The 22,182-nt window shown below is 40.7% G+C and overlaps 1 protein-coding gene across 9 annotated transcripts in view; it reads left to right on the forward strand.

Annotated features, from left to right (window-relative positions):
- AKAP9 (A-kinase anchoring protein 9) overlaps positions 1-22,182 on the forward strand; it is a 132,803-nt gene that overhangs the window by 109,934 nt on the left and 687 nt on the right. For 7 of the 9 annotated variants that reach the window (XM_072412833.1, XM_072412835.1, XM_072412839.1 and 4 more), the window contains 17 exons: positions 778-1,272; positions 2,190-2,256; positions 3,543-3,667; positions 3,761-3,949; positions 4,037-4,225; positions 6,883-7,027; positions 7,650-7,872; positions 8,804-8,954; positions 10,187-10,849; positions 11,532-11,737; positions 12,430-12,538; positions 15,721-15,903; positions 16,913-17,104; positions 17,817-18,049; positions 19,432-19,517; positions 20,279-20,396; positions 21,552-21,676. In XM_072412833.1, the coding sequence (XP_072268934.1) occupies positions 778-1,272; positions 2,190-2,256; positions 3,543-3,667; positions 3,761-3,949; positions 4,037-4,225; positions 6,883-7,027; positions 7,650-7,872; positions 8,804-8,954; positions 10,187-10,849; positions 11,532-11,737; positions 12,430-12,538; positions 15,721-15,903; positions 16,913-17,104; positions 17,817-18,049; positions 19,432-19,517; positions 20,279-20,396; positions 21,552-21,676 (3,499 nt within the window). The remainder of the gene's footprint in view (positions 1-777; positions 1,273-2,189; positions 2,257-3,542; positions 3,668-3,760; positions 3,950-4,036; positions 4,226-6,882; positions 7,028-7,649; positions 7,873-8,803; positions 8,955-10,186; positions 10,850-11,531; positions 11,738-12,429; positions 12,539-15,720; positions 15,904-16,912; positions 17,105-17,816; positions 18,050-19,431; positions 19,518-20,278; positions 20,397-21,551; positions 21,677-22,182) is intronic. The other 2 variants (XM_072412834.1, XM_072412842.1) reach the window with 1 other exon arrangement.

Consider the following 22,182-nt stretch of genomic DNA (forward strand, 5'->3'; position numbering starts at 1 on the left):
GCATATACTTATCTGCAGTCCATGACCTGTCATCGATGCAGGAATGGGCACTGGCATGTTCACCGACAGCTCCTTTTTCAACTTCCGTGGAAACAGCAAACGTGTTCATTGATTGGAACATGAAAGTCTTTCGCCGGTGGCCGGCTTTGTGTGCAATGACATGCTAAGCTACACAGCAAATGTGACGTGTAGTTTAGAGCAGAAACAAAAAACCACCAGGAGCTAGGGAGTTATTTTACATGACATTTGACATTGCATGTCAAATAGTACTACCTCCTGGTGGTTTTTAGTTTTAGGTCCGCTTTAAAGGGGTCAACTGCATACTGAACATTTATTGCAATTGGTGGGCATGAATTGCCTTGGGTACACCCACAGGTGTTTGTGGGAGGGAGTTCTACAAAGATTGATATCAGGAACTCAGGTCAGTTTTAGTTTTATTGGTCATTCCAGATGGTGGTTCTGGGTGCCCATAAGGATATTGTAGGGGTCTTTAGATTCCTACTTTACAATCTTGCTGTCATTTTAACGGCATTATTCCAAGCACAGAATTCACAATTTAAACAAAAATAAATGTTTTTGGAATAAACTGGAGTTATAATAAATGCTGCCGTCTTGTATGAATGTTCACCTAGCAGTATTATAATAGTTGAAGTGGTGCTGAGAAAAGATGGGCTTAATAAGAAAAGTAAGAGGTAAAATATCTGCATCCACCTTTTAAAGATAAACAAAAATCATTTTTTGGCTACTTACTGTGAATAAATAATTTTGTTTCTCCAGGTAAAAGAATCTACTTTGGCCCATCTTGAAGAAGACCTCAGAGAAGTGAAGAAATGCCTCTCCCATGCCGAGGAGAAGTTGGCATTTTACATGAAGCGAGAAATTCAGGAAGAGGAACTCCAGAGCATGTCTGATATAGATTTACCACACATTCGGAGCCCAGATTGGACAACTTCTTCCTCACAGACTGACAGAATCTCCAGTGTTAACAACAGCAATCAGACCTCTCACATCCCCAGGAAGAATGTCGGAGTGCAGAATGAGCTGGAGCCCGGGCAGCTGAGCAGCTCTTCTGATGAGGTTGCAGAGTTGATGGAACAGTACACTGAGAAGATCAGTCAGATGCAGGAACTCCATGCCGCCGAGATCCTGGACATGGAGGCCAGACATATTTCAGAAGCAGAATCTCTGAGGAGAGAACAGTATACCATTGTTCAAGCGCTCACAGATGAGTGTGATGCTTTGAAATCTGTTATTGAAGCTCTTAAAACATCTGTAAGTTTTCCCAATTTACCTTTACAATATTTTAATGCATGAAAACACACATATAGCAAAAAGTGTATGGACACCTTGTGATTGTATAGCTATTGTATGCATTGGTTACATTCACAATGAGTGCAGCTGAAAAACTTGAATTCCAAAGAGTTTAGACTCATTTTAAGCCATATAGCCATAGTTTCTGTCTACTGTAGAGGGTAATTGGATGTGCAGATCTATAGACTTTTGTTTGCCTACCCATAAACAGCAATACTGCCATTGTGCAATGGTTTTTATTTAAGTTACTAAGGAAGGAGCTTTCTGCTGATCCTTAGAGGCCGGTTTATCCGCAAGTAAACTGTAGCATTCAGTCAACATTTTTCAACATATCTGATCACTTTTTTCCTCATGAGCCCCATAGACTTTAAAGTTTATGTCAAGTCAAAAGCTCTTTCCAGCTTGGGAGTGTGGAAAGATTCAAGATAGATGATTGACTTGTTCACATATCAAATATTGCTCTGTTTTCTGGAATGGATAACTCTGCACCAAAATGTTTCAGATATTTCCAATAATAAAACTAAAAAGCATTTTGACTACACCTTCTATGCAGTGTCTATAGGAACATTAAACTAAGCCTGTAACGTTCCTTGAAATTTAAGCAAAGTCCTCCCTCGACATGTGATAGAGATAAACAAAGAGAGACCTAATTGTAGTCCAGTCCAGGTGACAAGTATGGCTTACTCCACCGATTGTGTGCATGGGTTAGCATATTCATCCAAGAACAAGATGTGAGGTTTTCCCAGGATTACCAGATAGAAATAAGGAAAAAAAAGCCTGTAATAGAAAACTGACACATCCACCCCATCTAAGTTGTAGTAAGCTTTTGGGTGTAGTTAAGCTCTTAGTAAGCCATTTGTGTTTTCTTTTAATTCCAGGGAGGCGGAGGGATGCCAGATTCCGCACTGTCTACATCATATCACATCACAGATGCTGCCTCAAGCGGTAAGATTTTTTTTTACATCCCGAAATTGTGCAAACTGTACATTTTATTGTATGCATATAAATATTTGTTATACATTGCCCCTAAAACCCGAAGTGCTTTTTAGTGTTTATTAATGCACTGTAGTAATATCAGAAGATAAGGTACAATGTACTAATGAAGGTATATAGCTCCAACTTAAATAGCTCCATACATGATTAGGTACACAGTAGCAAACACACAAATATAAACTAAGAACTTGTGTCCTTGGTCAGAATCAACCAATTACCCTTGGGATGCCAGGTTCAGAGTCTCTGTGAGGTGGACATGAAATCGCTAAGGTCTTGACTATCAATACTTTTTTTCTGGTACTCTGAACTGTTATTCTATATAAGACTGAAAATATCTACCTTATCCAGATATGATTAATATTAATGCCGCTATCCTGGCAGCACATGCATATGCATTTCATTTGCTTCCCTGACACCTTTTTATATCTGCTGAGAGTGAATAAAATTACTGATTCAGGATTGGAAAAAGTATGAAACTCACTCCTTGTTCCTAAGTTTCTCCACTCCAGCCCCCTTTGCCCACTGTTGGTCAGTGAGACTTCTTTTTATAGTCATAGACTAATAGGGTGCAAGGCTACATTTATAACTTTGGTCCTTTGGTTGTCTCCCAGAGACAGTTTTAGACAAAATAGGGCCATGGGCCAGTATGAAGTGGAAGTCCCAAATGTACAGCATTCCAGTTACATGCACACTATGCCATTCTGTCATTGGCAACCACAAAGAGAGCATTGAGCACTTACCCAGTTTTCCCTGCTGCAAAACCAACCTATCTAACTTTCAAGAAAAAGCTTATTTGTCTCTTAGTAATTCTCCATGTAGCTTTTTTATCACCAGCAGTCTTTCTTAGGACAGAGACGTCTACAGTGCCCCAACTATAATTTAACCCCCCATCGGTAATCCTGAGTGTGACACAGAGTTGATTTTCCATGCAAAAATCGATAATCACAAATCAGGCATCCTGCATGTTTCAGTATTTTTTTTTAATTTTTTTAAACAAATTTTTGTGGGTTTTTTTTTTTTAAAGTTTATTAATTTAATAAACATTGGACAAATTTTGGCAAGGTATGCCTAAGAATTATAGACCTACAATGTAAAATAACTTTCCATGCAAAATAAATGTAACGCTTTTTGCGTGGAAATACGGACAGAATTAGAATGCTAGAGGGGTTAATATCCATATAACTAGTGTTAAATGTGACAATAAGTGAATAGACTTTTCATATTGTTTTAATTTATAGATGTTGGCACAGAATGTGACTGGAGCCAAGGTACTTTTGATGTACAGAGTTTTGACCAACAACCAGAAGGACTCCAAGGAGATGAGGATGATATCCATACAGAATTAATTCCCAGCAAGATCAAGGTACTCTTGTTTAAGGATATGATATATTATTTTCTCTTATCACTGATTAATAAGTGTAGAAAGTGAAAGGGAAACTGTTCTTTCTTGTTACAGGACTTGTTACGAGCTGTCCATCAGGAGGGTATGCAGGTGCTGTCACTGACAGAAGTCACCAGCCCTGAACAGGAGCCACCTTTCACAGTAAAGACTAAGCCCTGGTGTGAGGAGAGGAAAGCAATGCTAGAAACCATTGCCTCTCTAAAAGATCTCATTGCAAAGATGCAAATTCATAAGATCTCAGAGGTCAGTTGGCAGTATGTTGGATGTGAACTTGTTGTGTCCTATATTTCATTATGCATTCTCAAACTTCAATGTTGATTCATCTCTTAGAGTCATTCAAGGCCAGGCTTCCATGACCTCAGTCCAGACTGGAGAGGAGAGCTGCTGCGAGCGATACAGGAAGTCTTCCAAAGGGAGCAAGATGTCCTCATGTCTGCTTTCCACACTCAGTTGGCTCAACTGGGCAGATGTGACGCAAATGCACTACTTAACCAAATGCAGCACAGGCTTCAGGAACAGGTAAAATATTGGGATACACTTGTTTTTAGAATAATATGTTTAAATGAAAAGTAAAACTGTAGAAAGATTAATCCATTAAAGCCCATTTGAACTTTCATTATAAATCCACTTGCATGTTCCAGGTGCCCTAGGACAAAAGCTATGCAATGTCCTACAGTTTATTTCTTTTGAAAGTTACAAAAAACCTTTTCTCTGCCAGTATGCTGTAAAGGGACCCTTGATCTCTATTTGAAGGTGTTCGTCGTTCTGCAGAGGTCTGAACACCCCTCGCTGAGTCAAACTAACAACTTCATGTTCCCTGCTGATTTGAGTGCTCCAGCTCTGAATCAGCAGGAAGCGTACTGTACATCTGCAGAGAGGCCACTGCTTGCACTCGTACTACTACATAAAAATAACTATACCTTGAAACACTTTTTACTTTGATGCACCTGGAATTGTTTTATCTGAAAGTTCAGTTGGCCTTTTAATATAAGGCATCCACCATCAGCAGAATTCCGCTTCAAGGCTATAGAGCAATTGCAATAAAACCTTTCTAAATGCCTTTTTTAGCGGCCATGTGTGAAGTAGGACAGCAGATTATATTGAAAACATTAAAAGCTAATAGTGAGTTTACAAAAAAACATAAGTGTTCCCATTTTATAGGAGAAGGAAGCCTGGGTGCCAGTTTGCAGCATTGGACCTCTGTGTTTGAGCTTACATACAGTTCTGCATAAATACAGATAACCAAAAATGCTTTTGGAAACCAATATTACTTGAAATTTTGCAAATAAATAATTTTATAGCTGAATTCAAGATTTACAGTGAGGGAAAGAAGTATTTGATCCCCTGCTGATTTCCTCTGACAAAGAAATGACCAGTCTATAATTGTAATGGTAGGTTTATTGTAGCTGTGCGAGACAGAATAACAATAAAAGAACCCTCAAAAACGTAACTCTTTGCAGATCCTCTCCAAGTCAGTAAGGTTTTAAGGCTGATGTTTGGCAACTCAAACCTTCAGCTCCCCCCACAGATTTTCAATGGAATTATGGTGTGGAGATAGGATAGGCCACTCCAAGATCTTAATGTGCTTCTTCTTGAGCCACTCCTTTGTAGCCTTGGCCATGTGTTTTGGGTCATTGTCATTCTGGAATACCCATCCATGACCCATTTTCAATGCCCTGGCTGAGGGAAGGAGGTGCTCACCCAAGATTTGGCAGTACATGGCCCCGTCCATTGTCCCTTCGATGCGGTGAAGGTGTCCAGTTCCTTTAAGCAGAAAAACACCCCCCAGAGCATAATGTATCCACCTCCATGCTTGGCGGTGGGGATGGTGTTCTTGGGGTCATAGGCAGCATTCCTCCTCCTCCAAACACGGCGAATTGAGTTGATGCCAAAGAGCTCAATTTTGGTCTCAGCTGACCACAACACTTTCACGCAGTTCTCCTGTGGATCATTCAGATGTTCATTGGCAAACTGCAGACGGGCCTGTATATGTGCTATCTTGAGCAGGGGGGGACCTTGGGGGCTCTGCAAGATTTCAGGCCTTCACGGCGATCAATTTTTTTCTTGCTGACTATTGTCCCAGCTGCCCTGAGATCATTGACGAGTTCCCCCCGTGTAGTTCTGGGTAGCTTTGTCACTGTTCTCATGATCAGTGCAACTCCACGAGGGGAGATCTTGCATGGAACCCCAGACCGAGGGAGATTGACAGAGTATTTTGTGTTTCTTTCTTTTGGGAATTATCATGCCAACTGTTGTCATGTCTCGCCAAGCTGGTTGGCGATAGTCTTGTAGCCCAGTCCAGCCTTGTGTAGGTCTACAATCTTGTTCCTGATATCCTTGGACAGCTCCTTGGTCTTGGCCATGGTGGCTAGTTTGAAATCTGATTGATTGATTGCTTCTGTGGACAGGTGTCTTTTATACAGGTACTGTAACAAGCTTCCTTACAGAGCGTGCTCCTAATCTCAGCTCATTACCTGCATACAGGGAAGACACCTAGGAAGCTGAAATCTTGCTGGTTGATAGGGGATCATATACTTATTTCACTCATTACAATGCATATCAAGCTCTGTCTTTTGAGCACTGGGTTTTTGAGGGTTCTTTTGTTGTTATTATGTCTCTCACAGCTACAATTAACCTACCATTACAAGTATAGACTGGTCATTTCTTTGTCACAGGGTAAACGTTCAAAATCAGCAGGGGATCAAATACTTCTTTTCCTCACTGTATATACCACTATTCACTTAGCTTCAGTCAGGGGCATTTAAGGTTCAGATAGTTGATGCCTGGCATTAAATACTGAGATTTTATGACATTAGATAGTTGCCAGGGCAGCATTATGATGCACCCAAGGGGATCAGTTCATGTAAGCCTACTCCAGCCTATTTAACCTGGAAGGCTAGTGGTATCAGGAGGGGGAGCTCAGCTGGTGGAGAGGACCAGCACCATAGCAGTTTGTTTTTATTATTTTAAATCCTTAGATTCAATAATGTATCCATTTCTATCCAATATTTCCTAGCAGTAAAAAGTGTAAAAAAGATCCTATTGTCACTCTGTCTTGCTATAATAAACCGCTGTTCTCTTCCCATACTTATTGTTTGTTAGTTGCACAGTTTGCACAACTTTTAAAGCAATCACTGTTGTACTTGGTTACTTAGCTCTCTGCCTTTTCTTATTAGGGTATGGAGCAGATCAATGCCATGGATTGTATACAAAACGCAGACCGGCGGAGTTTGTTGCTTGAGATTCAAGATCTCCGGGCCCAGTTGACCAGCCTGCACAATGATCCTAGCATCCAATCACTATTTCATCCAAACACGGAAGGTATATATTTAAATGTGTTTTATTGTGAAATATAAAATAAAGCCTCTTTAGAAAGACAAAGGATTTATTGGTTGGTGCCATGTGCAAATGTCCACCCATGTATGATTTCATCACATAGGTAGAAAAGCATGTCCCGTCAATAAACTGTAAGAAAGGGCTTTCTTTACAAACATTTTCAGGAATTCATTGCATGAAGTCTTCCTATTTGATTTTGCACTGCTGAATTTCTTCTGAAGCCTGTTTGAATAATAGGGGACAGTCCCTGCCCATAGAAAGTCATCCTCCCATAGTATATAGAGGGAAGAAATAGGAGGAGTGACACCCTTCTTTCACTATATAGCTTTTGATTTTCGGCCCCAAAATTATTAGAAATAAAAAATTGAAAAAACAAAGAAAGCTGAGGTTTATTTCGGCAAAGGTAAGATTTTATTTAGCACAATCAGTAAGCAATGAAAATCACATTAAATTACACTCACAAAAATCAGAGTGAGGCATCCCCGTCTAAATACAATCTTACCTTTTTCCAAAAAAAGTTTTTTTCAATTGTTTATTCCAAAAGATATAAGGGTTTCTTTCTGTACAAAATATCACCCATAGAATATTTATTTTCCTTTATTTCCAGCAGGAGCAGCACTTTACATTCAGCAGGAACAGGCATCACACTCCCAGGAGCTCCATATGCATCTTAGCAGCATGAAAGAAAAAGCTGGGGAGCTGCAGGAGCAGTTGGGGTCCGAGAGACTCCTTGCAGCTGAAATAAAGAATGAACTTGCTCTAACTAAGATGGAACTTGAATCAAATATTAAGCTGCAGCACAAGCACTTTAAAGAGCTGGAGTCTCTTAGGTGATCATCTTTATTCTACATTTGACAATCTCATTGAGTTTTTTTTTAATTTAGCAGAGATTTTTTAAAAATTAAGGTAAGGTAAGCACACATTGTCTAGGCTTTAAATATCATACCTTTATATATAATATGAGTTTGCAGCTGGTTGATGGCAGTCAAAGTTAATATGATTGAATTGCAAACCTTTACAGCCTGACTAGCTCTCTATTTCTGAAAAGTTTTTGGTCTGTCAGCAATCTCAGTCTTCACCCTTCCTTAATGCTTATGTGTTTTTGAAGTTTATGTGGATTTCAAGGGCTGTGAGTATTAATATATTCTAAAAACTTCTCTTTTTGCAGTTGTGCTTGTCTGGAATGCATTACTTTACAACAGTGTATAAAAAGTGTATAAAACCCCACGATAAATACATTGCAATTCTTAGATATATTCTTAGACAATGTCTGTTCTTAGACAAGGTGACTGCATTAGCTTTCATTTTTAGGTAGAAAAATGCCTGCTGATCCTGCCTTAAATGCAACTTACTTGTCATTTTCTGTGTAACTGCTTTTCTGATTGGGTCCCCCCCAGTGGTATGGAAATATGTAAATGTGGAGGAGTTTGTGGTCAGGGTAATAAAGGTGAGGGTATCATTGCTGCCTCTATATAGACACAGTACACGCGTTGTCCCCCTATAGCAGAAAGTATATTACTGACAAGATCCCCTTGTAATGAAAAGGTGGAAGAAGGAAACTAATGCAACCACCACATCTCTGAACTGATACACTGCAATGAATTACATCTTCATTCTTGGGTTAAGATATTAGGTTAAAACTGTATTCTTTTTACAGATGGGTGATTTATTTTTAGCATTCTAAGCAAAACTGTTGTCTTGGTAGATTTTTGCATGAAATACTGTTTTTTACATTCTGCTTTTATGCTTTTTTCAAAACAGAATGGAACTAAAGAAAAAGAGAGAGGAACTGGACAGTCTAAATGAAACACTGGAAAATGAGCAGAAAAAGTGTAGAGAATTACAATATGTGCTGGAAAAAGAGCAGACTAAGGTGCAACTCAAAGATCTGAGGGAAAAAGAGGAACTGGAGGTGAGACATGGAATAATCTCCTAGATTATAAACTCTTCGGGGCAGGGTCCTCTCCTCCTCCCATGTTACTGTTTGTATCTGTCTGACACATACAACCCTGTTTAATGTAAAGTAATATGTATGTAATATGTTGGTGCTATATAAATCCTGTTTATTAGTTTATTCCACGACTCGTCTGTACCATAATTCAGTGGCTCAAACATTGGCACTGTGCAGATTCTATTTTGTTTTAGTTGGCAGCAATGGTGGAATAGGAAAGTTTACCATTGACTAGTCAGGGAATCCCTAACACAGGTGGTTCACAGCCTTAAAACTCAGCTTTACAGGTTTAGTTTCCCACCAACATATGGCTTTCCCAGTGATGCTCCAAATGTAAAATTTGCTTTTATTTATTTACTTAATTTATACTTCTTCATGCCAGTCATGACATGACAAGCTAGATCCTCTTCCTCCCTGTTTTCCTCCCAACTGTGGTCAGTCCTTAATATTGCATACAATGATGGTAATGTGGTCAAATCAGTGCCATTCCCTGCATTTAAACACTGTGAATTCTGGGCACCATGGTGGAATTCCTTCAGAATACTGGCTCATGACCCCCTGCACTCATATGAGCATTGAACTAAGATTTTTTGCTTTTCAACCTACTGTGAACATGTTGCCCACTAGCGGTCTGCTTACATACGTGAATTAATTGTCATTGGAAAGGATCTTTCGCAATCCTTTCCAACGTCAAAAGACTGCACAATGCATGAACGAGCGCTGTACATACAGCACCGTTCTGCTCTATGGAGAGGGGGGAGAATGATGGAGCGGCACCCCGCTGCACTCTCTCCTCGTCACATTTATTACGATCGTTTGTCGTCAGTGGATCCGCCAGGACAGACGATGGACAATAAGCGCTGTACACATACCAGATTCTTGTCCGATATCGGCCCTGAGGCAATTATGGGACGAGAATCATCTGACATGTGTACATAGCCTTAGATCTTTACAAACAAATCACTATTCTTATTCAAGGTCCTATTCAGCAGCATGCTAACCATGGATAGGCTTTTCTACTCGAGCTGTAGATGCTTTAGAAAGAAAATTACTGTAGGACATTGATCACCTTTTCATTTGACGCATCTGGAATATATTTGACTGACTCAAACTAAAGGATCAATTGGGCTATAGAAGCTTCTGGTATCATTATGACTTGCATATCAATGGTATATATTTTTTTTTAAATACAGGATCTTCAAATACTTCTAGAGGAGCAGAAAACAAAAAATCTAGAGATCAGCAAGCAGCTAGAAGAAGAAAAGAAGTTGGTGAAAGATCTCCAGGAACAAATGGAGTCTGCAGAAAAGGCCCATGATGCACTGTTGTCGCAGGAAAGGAGCCGAGTGTTAGAACTGCAGGTTTTCCTTGATGCTGAGAAAGCACGATCAGCCGAGTTAAGTAATACTCTTGAGTGCAGACAGGACCTCCAGGCTCATGTACAAAATACAGAGACCGATGGGCATTCTGGGAGTCAAAAACCCACTGAAGATTTGCTAAAAGAACTACATGGTCAGCTGGACAGTAAACACAGCCGTATAGTAGAACTGGTGAATGAGGTGGAAGGATACAAGCTGGAATGTGTACAACTGAGGCAGACCCTAGAAGAGGAGAGACAGAGCCTAGGAAAGGAGCTGGAAGCTGAGCAGGAGGCCTGCAGGCTGGCTTTAAAACAGGTGAAAGAACTGACTGATTCTTTGGCAAATCTCCAGCGACAATTAGAGGACAAGGTGGCTGAGCTCAGGAGACACCAGACAGAGGAGCGGCAACTGAGGGAGGCTATCCAAAGGTTACAGAATAATGCACAGGAGAGTAAAGACAGAACATCCGAGATACAGGAACCTGATCAAAATTCTGTAAGTTCAGCACCTTATGGGGAATAATTATAGGGATTTTGTTTTAAAGGAAAAAGAAAAGCAATCCACTTGGCTAATATGCTAATGTTTAATGATAAAAACTTTTTAAATACGTTTTCTGTAAGTATATATGTCCATAAGGCAGCTATATCTGATCAATATATTATACCTACATCCCTATATGCTTCCTACTATTTGGTAATTGTAGTTTACTTGTAGTGCGAGTCTATGAGTTGGCCTATTCACTGAACACATCAAACTTCACTTTATGAACACAGTGCTTTAGTGTCCATTGCTCCAAATCCTGATATGTAAAGACAGAACTTTGGGATTAGGTATTGCCCTCTTGGTTTTTGAAGGTACAAAAACTGTCATCATTGTCCTGGCTTCATTATTTAATGAGTTTTAAGCATGCAGCCAGCACAGTTATTGTGGACTCACTAAAAAATCCCTAATGTCTATACAACCGGTCTTTAGGACTACAAGAAGGGGGCTTTTGCAGACAAATGACTTACACTTTCAACCTCAAATCCCCAAGTCAGTATTTGGACAATTGTATCTGCAATTTATTACATTCTAGTAGAAGATTATTTGGTTAATTTTCATTCTCTACATGATTTATGTTATAAAACAATTGTCAATATTTTCCGTAAAATAACATTTTACTTTTTCTCCTTTCTAGTCTGCCACAAGAAGTTTCTCCGACTTGGGGAGAAGTACAGTACAGCATCAGTCAGGAAGCTCCCCGAATCTTCTGTGTCCTGATCCTCTAAGCGTTGGTGGAGATCACGGTATAGAAGGGGCTTCTTTCAGCATAGACATCATCAAGCAAAGGTTGCAGCAAGTTGCTGCCAAATTGAGTCAGCTGGCAGCAAAATCCAGCCAGGGGTGAGATGTTTTATCCTTAAATGTTTAGAAATTAAATCCCAAGAACAACTTTTTATTTTATTTAGTTGTGGCAGAATAAAGGAGGATTGTATTATTGTATGTGTCTCCTTTATTGACAAAGCAGAAGGTAAGGCAAAAAAAAGAGACACAGCAGCAAAAATGCAACAGAAGCTCTAAGCCCTTTAGCCCCTACCAATAAATGTGCTTTAATTTCAGCCTGTGTCCCCCAGAGACACTCTCTTCACTTTTAGCCCCTTCACTTCTAGACAACAAAGTTAAGGAGAATCTCCCTACTAGGGACAGGCAGCAGCAAAAACCCAACCGATATTGTACCCCAATTCTTTCTCCATAAGGCAGTGGCCCCTAACATTTTCGGACCTCTAAACTCACGGGCTCCGGACCACACATGCGTGGGGAGCCAGGTGTCGCTTGAAGGGGAAGAAACTTCCCCCCATAGTGACGTCATAATGCCAGAACCCCCCACTCTCAGAGAGGCTGCAATCTGTATGGGAGACATGGTCCGCAGCTCTGGCCGGTGCGTCCCCCCAACAAGGTGCTTCTTCTGACCCCGCTGGGAGGCGCACCGGCCAGAGCCGCGGACCACCAGATGGTGACCGATGCTTAAAGGGATATTGGTCACTGACATACATTGGGAATTGTATAAATGCATGTGGTTTCTTTGTGTGTTACAGGATACTGTTTGAGACAGCTGATGATGAGGACTTGGCCTGGTCTCAAAACAGCATTCAAGCAATTCTGTCTCAGCTGGAGCATGTGGCCATTTTGTCACTACAAGGACAGGTGAGTGACATATCTGCCTTTCTATTGAGCCAGTGTTTTTATCTCTCTTTTTTGTAACTAGATATAGCAACAGCATGCTTATATGCAGAGACGATTGTACCAAATATAGATGTAATCATGAAAAACATTGTTAATATGTCAGCTGACTATTAGCCACACATCTGCAGTTCTGCGCATGATTATTTGCTTTCTACCAAAATCTGTACTCTCTTGAAGATGAATGGTAATTGTCCAAACAAATCCAGTAGGCTGAATTGCCCATTGCATCTTAGATTTATTTTGGTTCCTTATCATTTAACGCCATTGGCTAGTTTTCAAATAAGCAACAATTTGTTTTGAACAACATTTATCCAGCATTTTCTATGGGCTTCCACACTGTCATAGGGGTGGGCAGAACAGACCTATCTCCACCATGTTTTATTGCCCACTTTTTCTGGAAGAAATATTATGTCATGCAGCACGGTGGCTCAGGGGTTAGCACTCTGGCCTTTGCAGCGCTAGGTCCTAGGTTCCAATCCCAGCCAGGACACTATCTGCATGGAGTTTGCAGGTTCTCCCCGTGTCTGCGTGGGTTTCCTCCGGGTACTCCGGTTTCCTCCCACATCCCAAAAACATGCAGTTAGGTTCATTGGCTCCCCCTAAAATTGACCTAGATTACATTAATGACATATAACTATAGTAGGGACATTAGATTGTGAGCTCCTTTGAGGGACAGTTAGTGACACAACTATGGACTCTGTACAGCGCTGCGTAATATGATGGCGCTATATAAATACTGTATAATAATAATAATAATGTCCTGGGTGATGTAGTTTGGGTGAACAAGAATATGTTATTGTATCGTGAAGTATGATTTCTCGTGAATCCCTGCTGCAGACCAGCTCTACTGTTTAAAGCTGCCACATGTATATATATAAATTCAGTATTTGAGCATAATTAAAAAATATATAATAACAAATTCACATTGGGAAGAGTGATTAGATTACTAGATTAATTTAAAGGCAGTACTCTACTCCCTATTTTTCACTGAAGGAAACAGATTGAAGGTGCAAGTAAAAAGCACATGGAACCATCTCCATCTTTTAATCAAAACCCCACCACTGCCAGGTCTAGTAATAAGCAGTGGTAAGACAAAAAGACTTTCAACATTTGAAACGGGCCCACACACTAGGTGGTGGAAGCTTTCTTCAATAAACACAAAGAAGAAATTCTTCCATGGCTGTACTTAGGGTTAGCAGCTGGAGGTAGCCTGTAGTTTTAGGTGGGTCAGTATTAAAGATATTGTATGGAAAGATTACAATAGAACAGCAGAGAATAAGAACACAGGTCAGATCTAGGTACATAGTGCAACTCTTAGATTGTAAACTCTTCTAGGCAATGTTACAATCTTACAAACTGAGAGGCAAATGAAACAATATTAGGAATAAAATAAGTGCCCCATCTTTTCAGCCCTTTCAGTCACTCTTTATTATAATGTTAAAAATGTGGCGATGCTTTAATAGCATCATGCATGTGATATCAGATGGGGACAAGACAGACAGTGACCCCCTCCCATCACTGCCCATATTCTATATAAAAACATTGTCTGTGACATTTATCCGCAGTGTGTAATGTCATCGGCAGCGCAGTGTGATCGCTATGTGAGTGTAAAAGCTGCTTGTCATATTCTGCAGCCTAACAACTCGCTGTGTTCAAACCTTCAGATCTCCTAAACCGTTGGTTGTAATAACTTGAAATTTTTAAGGTACACGTGGAGGCATAGGAAACAAACTGTAGGTGCAAGTGGGGGAACATAAATCTCTACCTAGCAAAATGTGCTGCCTGCTCTGTTACACATATCTGTCTGCATCTTACCTCAAACCCCAATTTCTCCAGAAGTAAGAGGTGCAGGGAAACAGAAATATAGGTGGAAGTGGGAGACAAGTTTGGCGATCACCTTTCATCATCATGACATCATTACAACAACAAAAAAAAACTCCATCAAAATGCACTTCCTTGTTACACATGACTGTAACCTTCCTGTACCTCAACCTCAGTAACATTTAGTGGGCAGAGTTCATTTTCTAATGGTGCCATAGTGATGAAGTTTTAGGGGATGTTAGTCACAGATGTTCCCCACTTGTACCTATATTTTTGGTTTCTTACACCTCCCCATTCCTCGATTGAAGTTCAGAATGTTAGATAAGTGGACAGGAATGTGTAACAGGGCAGGGAGGCCCATTTTATTGGGCAGAGTGATTTATGTTCTAATGATGCTGTAGTAATGAGATTGTAAGGGGAGAATGTGCCCGACACTTGCACCTATATTTTCAGTTTTGTACCCCCCCACCCCACCTCAGAGAAATTGGTGTACAAAGAAGATAAGCAGACAGTAGTTTGACAGGTATAGATTTGTGACAGGTAGGTATATATTTAGGGGTCCCACCCCAATGCACCTTGCTATGTTAGTGGCTCTGGGGTCCCCAATTTACACTTTTAATTTAGGACTCCTAGTTGCACTTTCCTCTGAAACAGCAACCCCAAAATTCAATTTTCATAACTTACATTTGTGAGCCCCATATCTTGAAATTATTTAAAGCTGGGGGGCTGAAATTGTAATAACTAGTATCTATGAGGGTCCCCTGTACACCCTGAAAATGACAGGTCATTGTGACATACAGTTTAGGAGATATGGAGGTTTGTACACAGAGCTGTGAGGATGCAGAATGACATGCAGACTTTATACACAGCTCTTAGCAGTGGATACATTTCACAGGCAGAAATCTGAGCTTGTACTATGAGATGGGGTCGGGGCTGCCTGTGTCTCCTTCACATGAGGGCTGAACTGTGTGCTCACCTCTCATCGGCAGCAGCAATCCTTGAATGGATGACACAGAGTACAGAGCAGCCTCACTGAGATCCGTGCATCCGAGAGCTGCCGAGGAGAGCTGGGCGGGGTATTCAAATTAGCCGGGCGGAGCAACCGGCTAAAAACCTCTGGGGAGAACTATGATATATATATATAAATTAGATTATATGTTCTTCTGATCAGGATCCTCTTCTCCTCTTGTGTCACTGTCTGTATTTGTCTGTCATTTGCAACCTCTATTTATTGCACAGCACTGCGTAATAAGTTGGCGCTACATAAATACCGTTTAATATTAATAAACCCCTTATTCCCTGTATTTCCTCTCTTCCTCCAGAATTTGGTGTTACCACCAGGAATATCATCCAATACTCTGACAGAGAAGCTCCTTACCCAGAATGCTGAGCTTACAGGGTATGTCAGTCGATTAACAGAAGAAAAGAAAGACCTTCAGAATTCTTTGTTGAGACTGGAGGGAGAACTGTCTCGTTACAGAGCGAGAGAGCCATCTGGAGATCATGTAAGTATTCTTGCTTTATACATCTGACATTTTAACATTTAAGGCTAGATTTACATCATACTCTGCATGTTTTCATGTACGCCATAAGCAATTGTGTTTTTATGCACTTCCATTGTCACGTATCAAAGAGCACACAATTCACATCAACAAATTTACAGAAGGTAGCTGTTCTTTTAAATATTGGTAGTTAACTTGTGCTGGTGCATTGATGCATAATCACACACATAGCTGTGAACGTGACCTTAACATATTATAGGAGCACAGTGTTATGCTTTGCAGCCCAATTGATCTTCACCTATGCCAGTACAATTGATTGAGATCTACCGGTAGCACTGTGCAATTAGCAAGGAGCATGAACGATGCTTGCGAGGGGCAGAATGTTTTACTGTGACTTCCTTCTTGTCTCATTTTACCCCCTTTTGTTTTGATACACACAGTGTTTATTATGTTCTCTCAATTTTTCTCCTGAGCTATTGACAGTGCGGATTTTTTGCTGCAAACAATATCAGACACAACACTGACAGCAAACTTATGGAAAGGACAGAATAAATCATTGGGTAAAAAGTCTAGTCAATTTAGCTGATGAGTAGTGTAGGCAGAGGAGAAACAATGTTTAGGAAACAAGCTACAAGCTGCATCAAAAAGAAGTCTGGGTCATAACAAAACAGCAAGACATGTAGTAACAAGCCTCTAATGTTCAGGCTTTGACAGAATGCTCGGACCCCACATTTAACATGGTGTGAAATTGCAGCTCAAGCATGCTGCGGTACCTTGGGATGACCAGCAGACAGCGAGGATCAACGTGTAGCTTACGTGTCACTAGCACCAAAAGCTTGATTTTAACTTTTGATCTGGTGTGAAGCAGCTCAGTAAAATTAGTTCTTAATTCTTACTCTTCTTAATTAAACTCATTCAAGTAATCAGTGATCTATGTTGCTTGTTGGAGGAATACCTAAGTGATATTTTTGCCTGGTATAACATTGAAGCTGTCCTGTTTTGTCTTTTCCAGTCCACCGTAGATAACTCACTGAACGCTGATGTGCTTTTAACAACGGAAAGAGAAGCATGGAGCAGAGAGAAGCTCAGCCTGCACAAGTCTTTGAAGCAGGCAGAGGCTGAACTGTCCAAAGTAAAAGCGGAGCTGAGAAATGAAATCATGCAGAGGGATCTCGGTCGGGACAGTGATAACACAGCTCTAAAAGTAAGCAATGAGCATATCTGTGTATTTAGATGTGTGTGGGCTCTGCTTGAATAGACATTTATTCATCCTGAATTTGCCTTTTCTGTGCCTAGAAGTGTGTGGTCTCTGAGTGGAGCTGTGCATGTGTCATGACCGATTACCATCTGGTCTACGCTGTACACATTATTCTTCAGATCTACAAAAACTATGTTGTAGAAGCCCTATCTTAAGAATAAGTTATGTTTGTGTCCTATCAAGTAGGCTCTTCTACTACATAGCTGATCATGGATCTTAAAGAGATTGTACAAACGGACCTCTCTTTCATCCTGCCATCACTCGGGAGCAAAGAAAACATCCGGTACTCTATGTGACAGTGCTGGGCCACTTAACAAATACTAATTCTTCTGTATGGGTATAACCTATCACTACTTGTAAGCCAAAACTTGAGCAGCTCAATGTTTACTCATGGCAGCTTTGGCAGCTCCTGTAGAGAAGTTGGGGATTAAAGATCACTTTAGGATGCCAGAAAAGAATAAATGTTTACTTGATCTATTAGACCACAGCATGATTGTATATGTAAAGCTTATTTTATTGGTTAATTTTTTATAGTTTGATATAGTTTTCCCCCCAGCTCCTCCAGTGTTGAGAGGTCTGAATAGTACTCCTCTCCCTCTTTCTTTAGATACCGTTAGTAATGACTTAATAAGATTATCTCAAGGTCTTCTTTCTCCAGAGAGTTTATGGTAAATATCTGCGATCCGAGAGTTTTCGGAAAGCCCTGATCTACCAGAAGAAATACCTACTGCTCTTACTTGGAGGGTTCCAGGAGTGCGAGGAGGCCACTCTAGCACTCATAGCCAGGATGGGCGGTCAGCCAACCTACACTGATCTAGAAGTGATCACCAATCATTCTAGAGCCTTCACTCGTTTCCGTTCTGCCGCCAGGGTAGCCATTGCTATTTCAAGGTATGGATCAATGAAATGGTGTATGAAATGTATATTTTACAGCAATCTTCCAGTGAACTGATTTGTATCACTTTTAGGGAAAAAAGAAGTCGCTAAATCACTTTGCAGAAAAAGTTAAACTATTTCCATAGCATCATTTTAGGGCTACTTAATCTGCTGCATAAACTTACGCATTACCGCAACACATGGTAAATTGCATATCACATATGTACAGTGTGTTGCCATTTAGGTGCACTGCATTGCATTGACATTGAGTGATTGCACATTTTTTGTGCACTTTGGTGCAGAGGCAGCCTATTTAGACTGTAAATAGGCTCCAATATGCAACAAATATACACACACTCCCATAGTATGTACACACACTCCCATAGTAACCATCGCTGCACTGAAATCCCAACCAGCATTTCCCAGGCCTTCCTAATTTCTTGTCTTCTAGGTTACAGAACTCATTCCCCTCTCTCCATCTCCATAACCTAAGGGGAGCAAACAGCAGTTAAACTTTTGATGGAGGTTCTAACCATTCTCCACTCATCCAAAACTAAAAAAAAAGGATATTTTAAGGGAACTGGGTTTATCTGTTAAAATGAATATGACCTTAAATGTGAAGCCTTGTGATGCCTACAGGTGTATTATTTTTCAGATAAGCTCCATGTGTGTAAATTAGTCAATACCTCCTCTGCCTGGAAACCATATTGATTTACTGCATCTGTGAAAGGCCACAGACAAAGTTTTGGGTTTTAAAGTTGAATTACATGGTTAAGCTAAGCTTTGAAAAGGGCACAGCTTATTTTTAGCATGTTTGATAAAAAGAAGCGGAAAAAATGAACTAAATTCCCCTGTATCCAGTTGTCAGTGTTTTAAAGCCAACCCCATACAATCAAAAAGAAAGTAAAAGAACATGCAAAGTGGGGCTTTTGAGGCATAAAATTAGGTCAGTTTTTCTTAAGGTCAAAAGCATTCAATATACAGAGTACATAAAGCATCAAATATTAGTGCAAACAATGATGACCCCTTGTCGTAGTGTTTACAATCGTTAATCGAGTGATCGCACAGTATACACTTGCCTCTGAACCTGACGCGTTTCGCCGATAGGCTTTCTCAGGGGACTTTTAGAGAGATAATAAAGCAGTAACAAAAGAAAAATCATAAGTACATAAAAGCTGCAAAAATTGTTCGCTCTAATATATGTACTTTGTATTTATTGGATGCTTTGACCTTAAGTAAAACTGACCTAATTTTATGCCTCAAAAGCCCCACTTTGAATAATATTTTGATCTTGAATAGCTTGAATAGAAGTAGAGGCATTATGTAAAGCTTCCATAGGACCATTTTCAGACATTAGGTGATGTTTATGTAATTGTGGATTTAATTTTGTTTTGCAGGATGAGATTTCTGGTACGGCGGTGGCAGAGAGCAACAATTTCCACAACGAATGTGATGAACCGGAACAGCTGTGGGCAAGGTTTGGGTAAGACCAGCAGCTTTTCATTAGGTTGTATAGAGGGATAGCAGCAATATTATGTTGTGACCACTTTGTGCAGTAGCAGCTCCCGGGCTCCAGAGACTCCTGGCCTGTCCTTCCTATTACCACTGTGTTATCAGTGCTGCTTTGTGGGTGGAAAGAGACAAAAAGGAAACGGCTAATAGGCTGACTTTACAACCTAATGCAGCAAATACGGCCTTTTTCTAAAAAGATTTAGATTTTCTTTTTGGCTTCTATTTCGGGCAAATTACATTCTTAGATCTTAATTTAAATGGTTGTCAATGTTCCCTTCTAACCTCCAAATCTCCCTCCTTCCCTGTAAAGAATCTCACAACCATAATTTATTTTGCTGTGTTTCTGTAGTGAGTAGAAGCTCCTTTCATTCAATCTGACATCATTACCGGGCTCCTAAAAAATGTTTGCTGGAGTTACTGCTGGCACCCCCAGCTTCTATTGATTGTAGGTGTCCCCCCAACATCTATGTCTTCCTTGTTCCCTTTCCATACGCATGTGCAGACAGGCATTTTAGAGTCAAGGTTTTGCAATGAAACATAAATGTATCTTGTGATGTAGGGTAAAGAAAGGCAGGAGATAGGCGGATTTCTGTATCCCATCCCATCTGGCTGTCAGCAGGTATTTTTCTGTGTTTGTATTGCAGATATGTGCTGGATATATTTGTTGCCCTGGCACAGACAAATGATCTTCATAGCATTGCAAATGAGCCATAATCTGTACTTGTATTTCAGGTAACGAGGTGAGGACAGACTCCGCCTGTCACCCCGCCAGGAGCCTGGACAGAATTTCAACATGTCGCTCCCAGTCCGGCTTCAACTCTCCGCAGTCCACTGTGAATTCACAACACAGGTAATCTAAAAGTTGTACTTTTACCTTTATTAGTGAGGCTGAAGATGAAGCAGCACGGGAGTTTTGTACCTGTGGTCTGGAAATTCTAATTGCAGACCCCTGGGGATCTATTCCAACACAAGTCACTTCTGGGCTGCTTTAGTATTCTCTGTCACTGCGGAGTACACAGTCAGTCATTATAAAGGGTTTAATGTGTAAAACTCCTAACGTGAACCTGTGATTGGGCTATGGTTAATCGGATATTTAACAAGGATTTTAAATAAGCCATCAGTGACCTCTATCGCTGGAGGAAACCTATGGGAATATTTCCATGAAGTTCAAAGTAGGAGCAATAAAGTACTTCTCTCAGCAGCTCAGTTCTCCCTTCAGCAGCCTTTTAATCGAAAAGGTAAACCATGGACAGCAGAGTGATCTGAGCTGCTGAGTCACAATCGGGAAGCATGGAATGGAGACTCTGAATTGCTGAATCAGGGCTGGGAGGGAAGTTTAGCTGCTGAGCCACCGCAGGGAAGAAGGAGGTAATGCTAAACACTGCTGGGGGGATAGCTCAGCCAATAGACGAATGACTTGAACAGCTTTGGTATTTAACTTTTGAACACTGAGCATTAATTTCCCCACAGTGCCCACAACAACAATGGACTGCTGTTAAAGGGACCTTGTTGAATTTCAAAAAATTCAGGTTTCTGCAAAAGAAAAGCTTTTATACTTATTCTCTAGCAGTCAGTATTTTGCTACATATTGCCTTTAGTCCCCATAGCAAGCTGTAGTTCCATCCTCTGATCCCCAGAATCCCTGCAAGACTCAGCAAGTATATAGGCATAGGAGGGTGAAACTACAGAGCACATGCATCCAACACTCCAGAAGTGACACTGTAAGCCCCCAATGAGTGAAGTTACACTGTAGGACAGACTTCCCAATTGAACAGATAGACCTTTAAGGATTTGGCAAAAGGTGGGTTCCTTATTCTGTAGTTTGGTGGTCATCCACCGCTAATACCAACTCCTCCACTCAATTTCCCCTCCCTGTGAATAGTGGGGAGTCTCAGTGCTGTGTTCCTGTAGCCTGTTATATAAAGACCTCTAGAATGCCATGCAGAACTCTTCCCATGGTAGGGCAGTGCTTCTAACACTGACATTCCCTTCTCTACCCTTCCAGGTACATCTCTGCTTCTGACGTCAGTCCCTGCTTTCATCTCCAGCACTACGATCCTGACAGAGCTCTAACAGACTATATATCACGGCTGGAGGCCTTGCAGAAAAGACTGGGCAGTGTACCGTCAGGTAATGTAAAAACACAGACTTTGTACAATTTAGTATTATTACAGCGCTGTACATTAAATAGGGGTTGCAAATGATCGGCTGATACAGACAGTGACACAGGAGGAGGAGAGGACCCTGCCCAGAAGAGCTTACAATCTAAGAGGAGGGGGAAGTAGCACAATAAGAGTTGAGATATGGAGTGGTGGGAAGTAGTGAGACAGAAGTAGACGGTTAAGAGACAGAAGTAGACGGGTAGGTGAGTTTAAAAAGATGGGTTGTTGGAGCTCTTTTAAATGAGCAGAAAGTAGGAGCAAGTCAAATAGGATGAGGAAGACCATTCCAGAGAGTCGGGGCAGCTCTAGAAAAGTCTTGTAGCCATGGGTGTGATGAGGTTATGAGTGAGGAAGTCTATAGTAGGTCATTGGAGGAGCGAAGAGAGCGGCTCGGGGGTATTTTTCTATCAGGTCAGAAAGGTAAGTGGGGCAGGAGCTGTGGAGGGGTTTAAAGGCAAAGCAATGAATTGAATT

Source organism: Pyxicephalus adspersus, chromosome 5 (genome assembly GCF_032062135.1).
Source record: "Pyxicephalus adspersus chromosome 5, UCB_Pads_2.0, whole genome shotgun sequence".
NCBI classification, from domain to species: domain Eukaryota; kingdom Metazoa; phylum Chordata; class Amphibia; order Anura; family Pyxicephalidae; genus Pyxicephalus; species Pyxicephalus adspersus.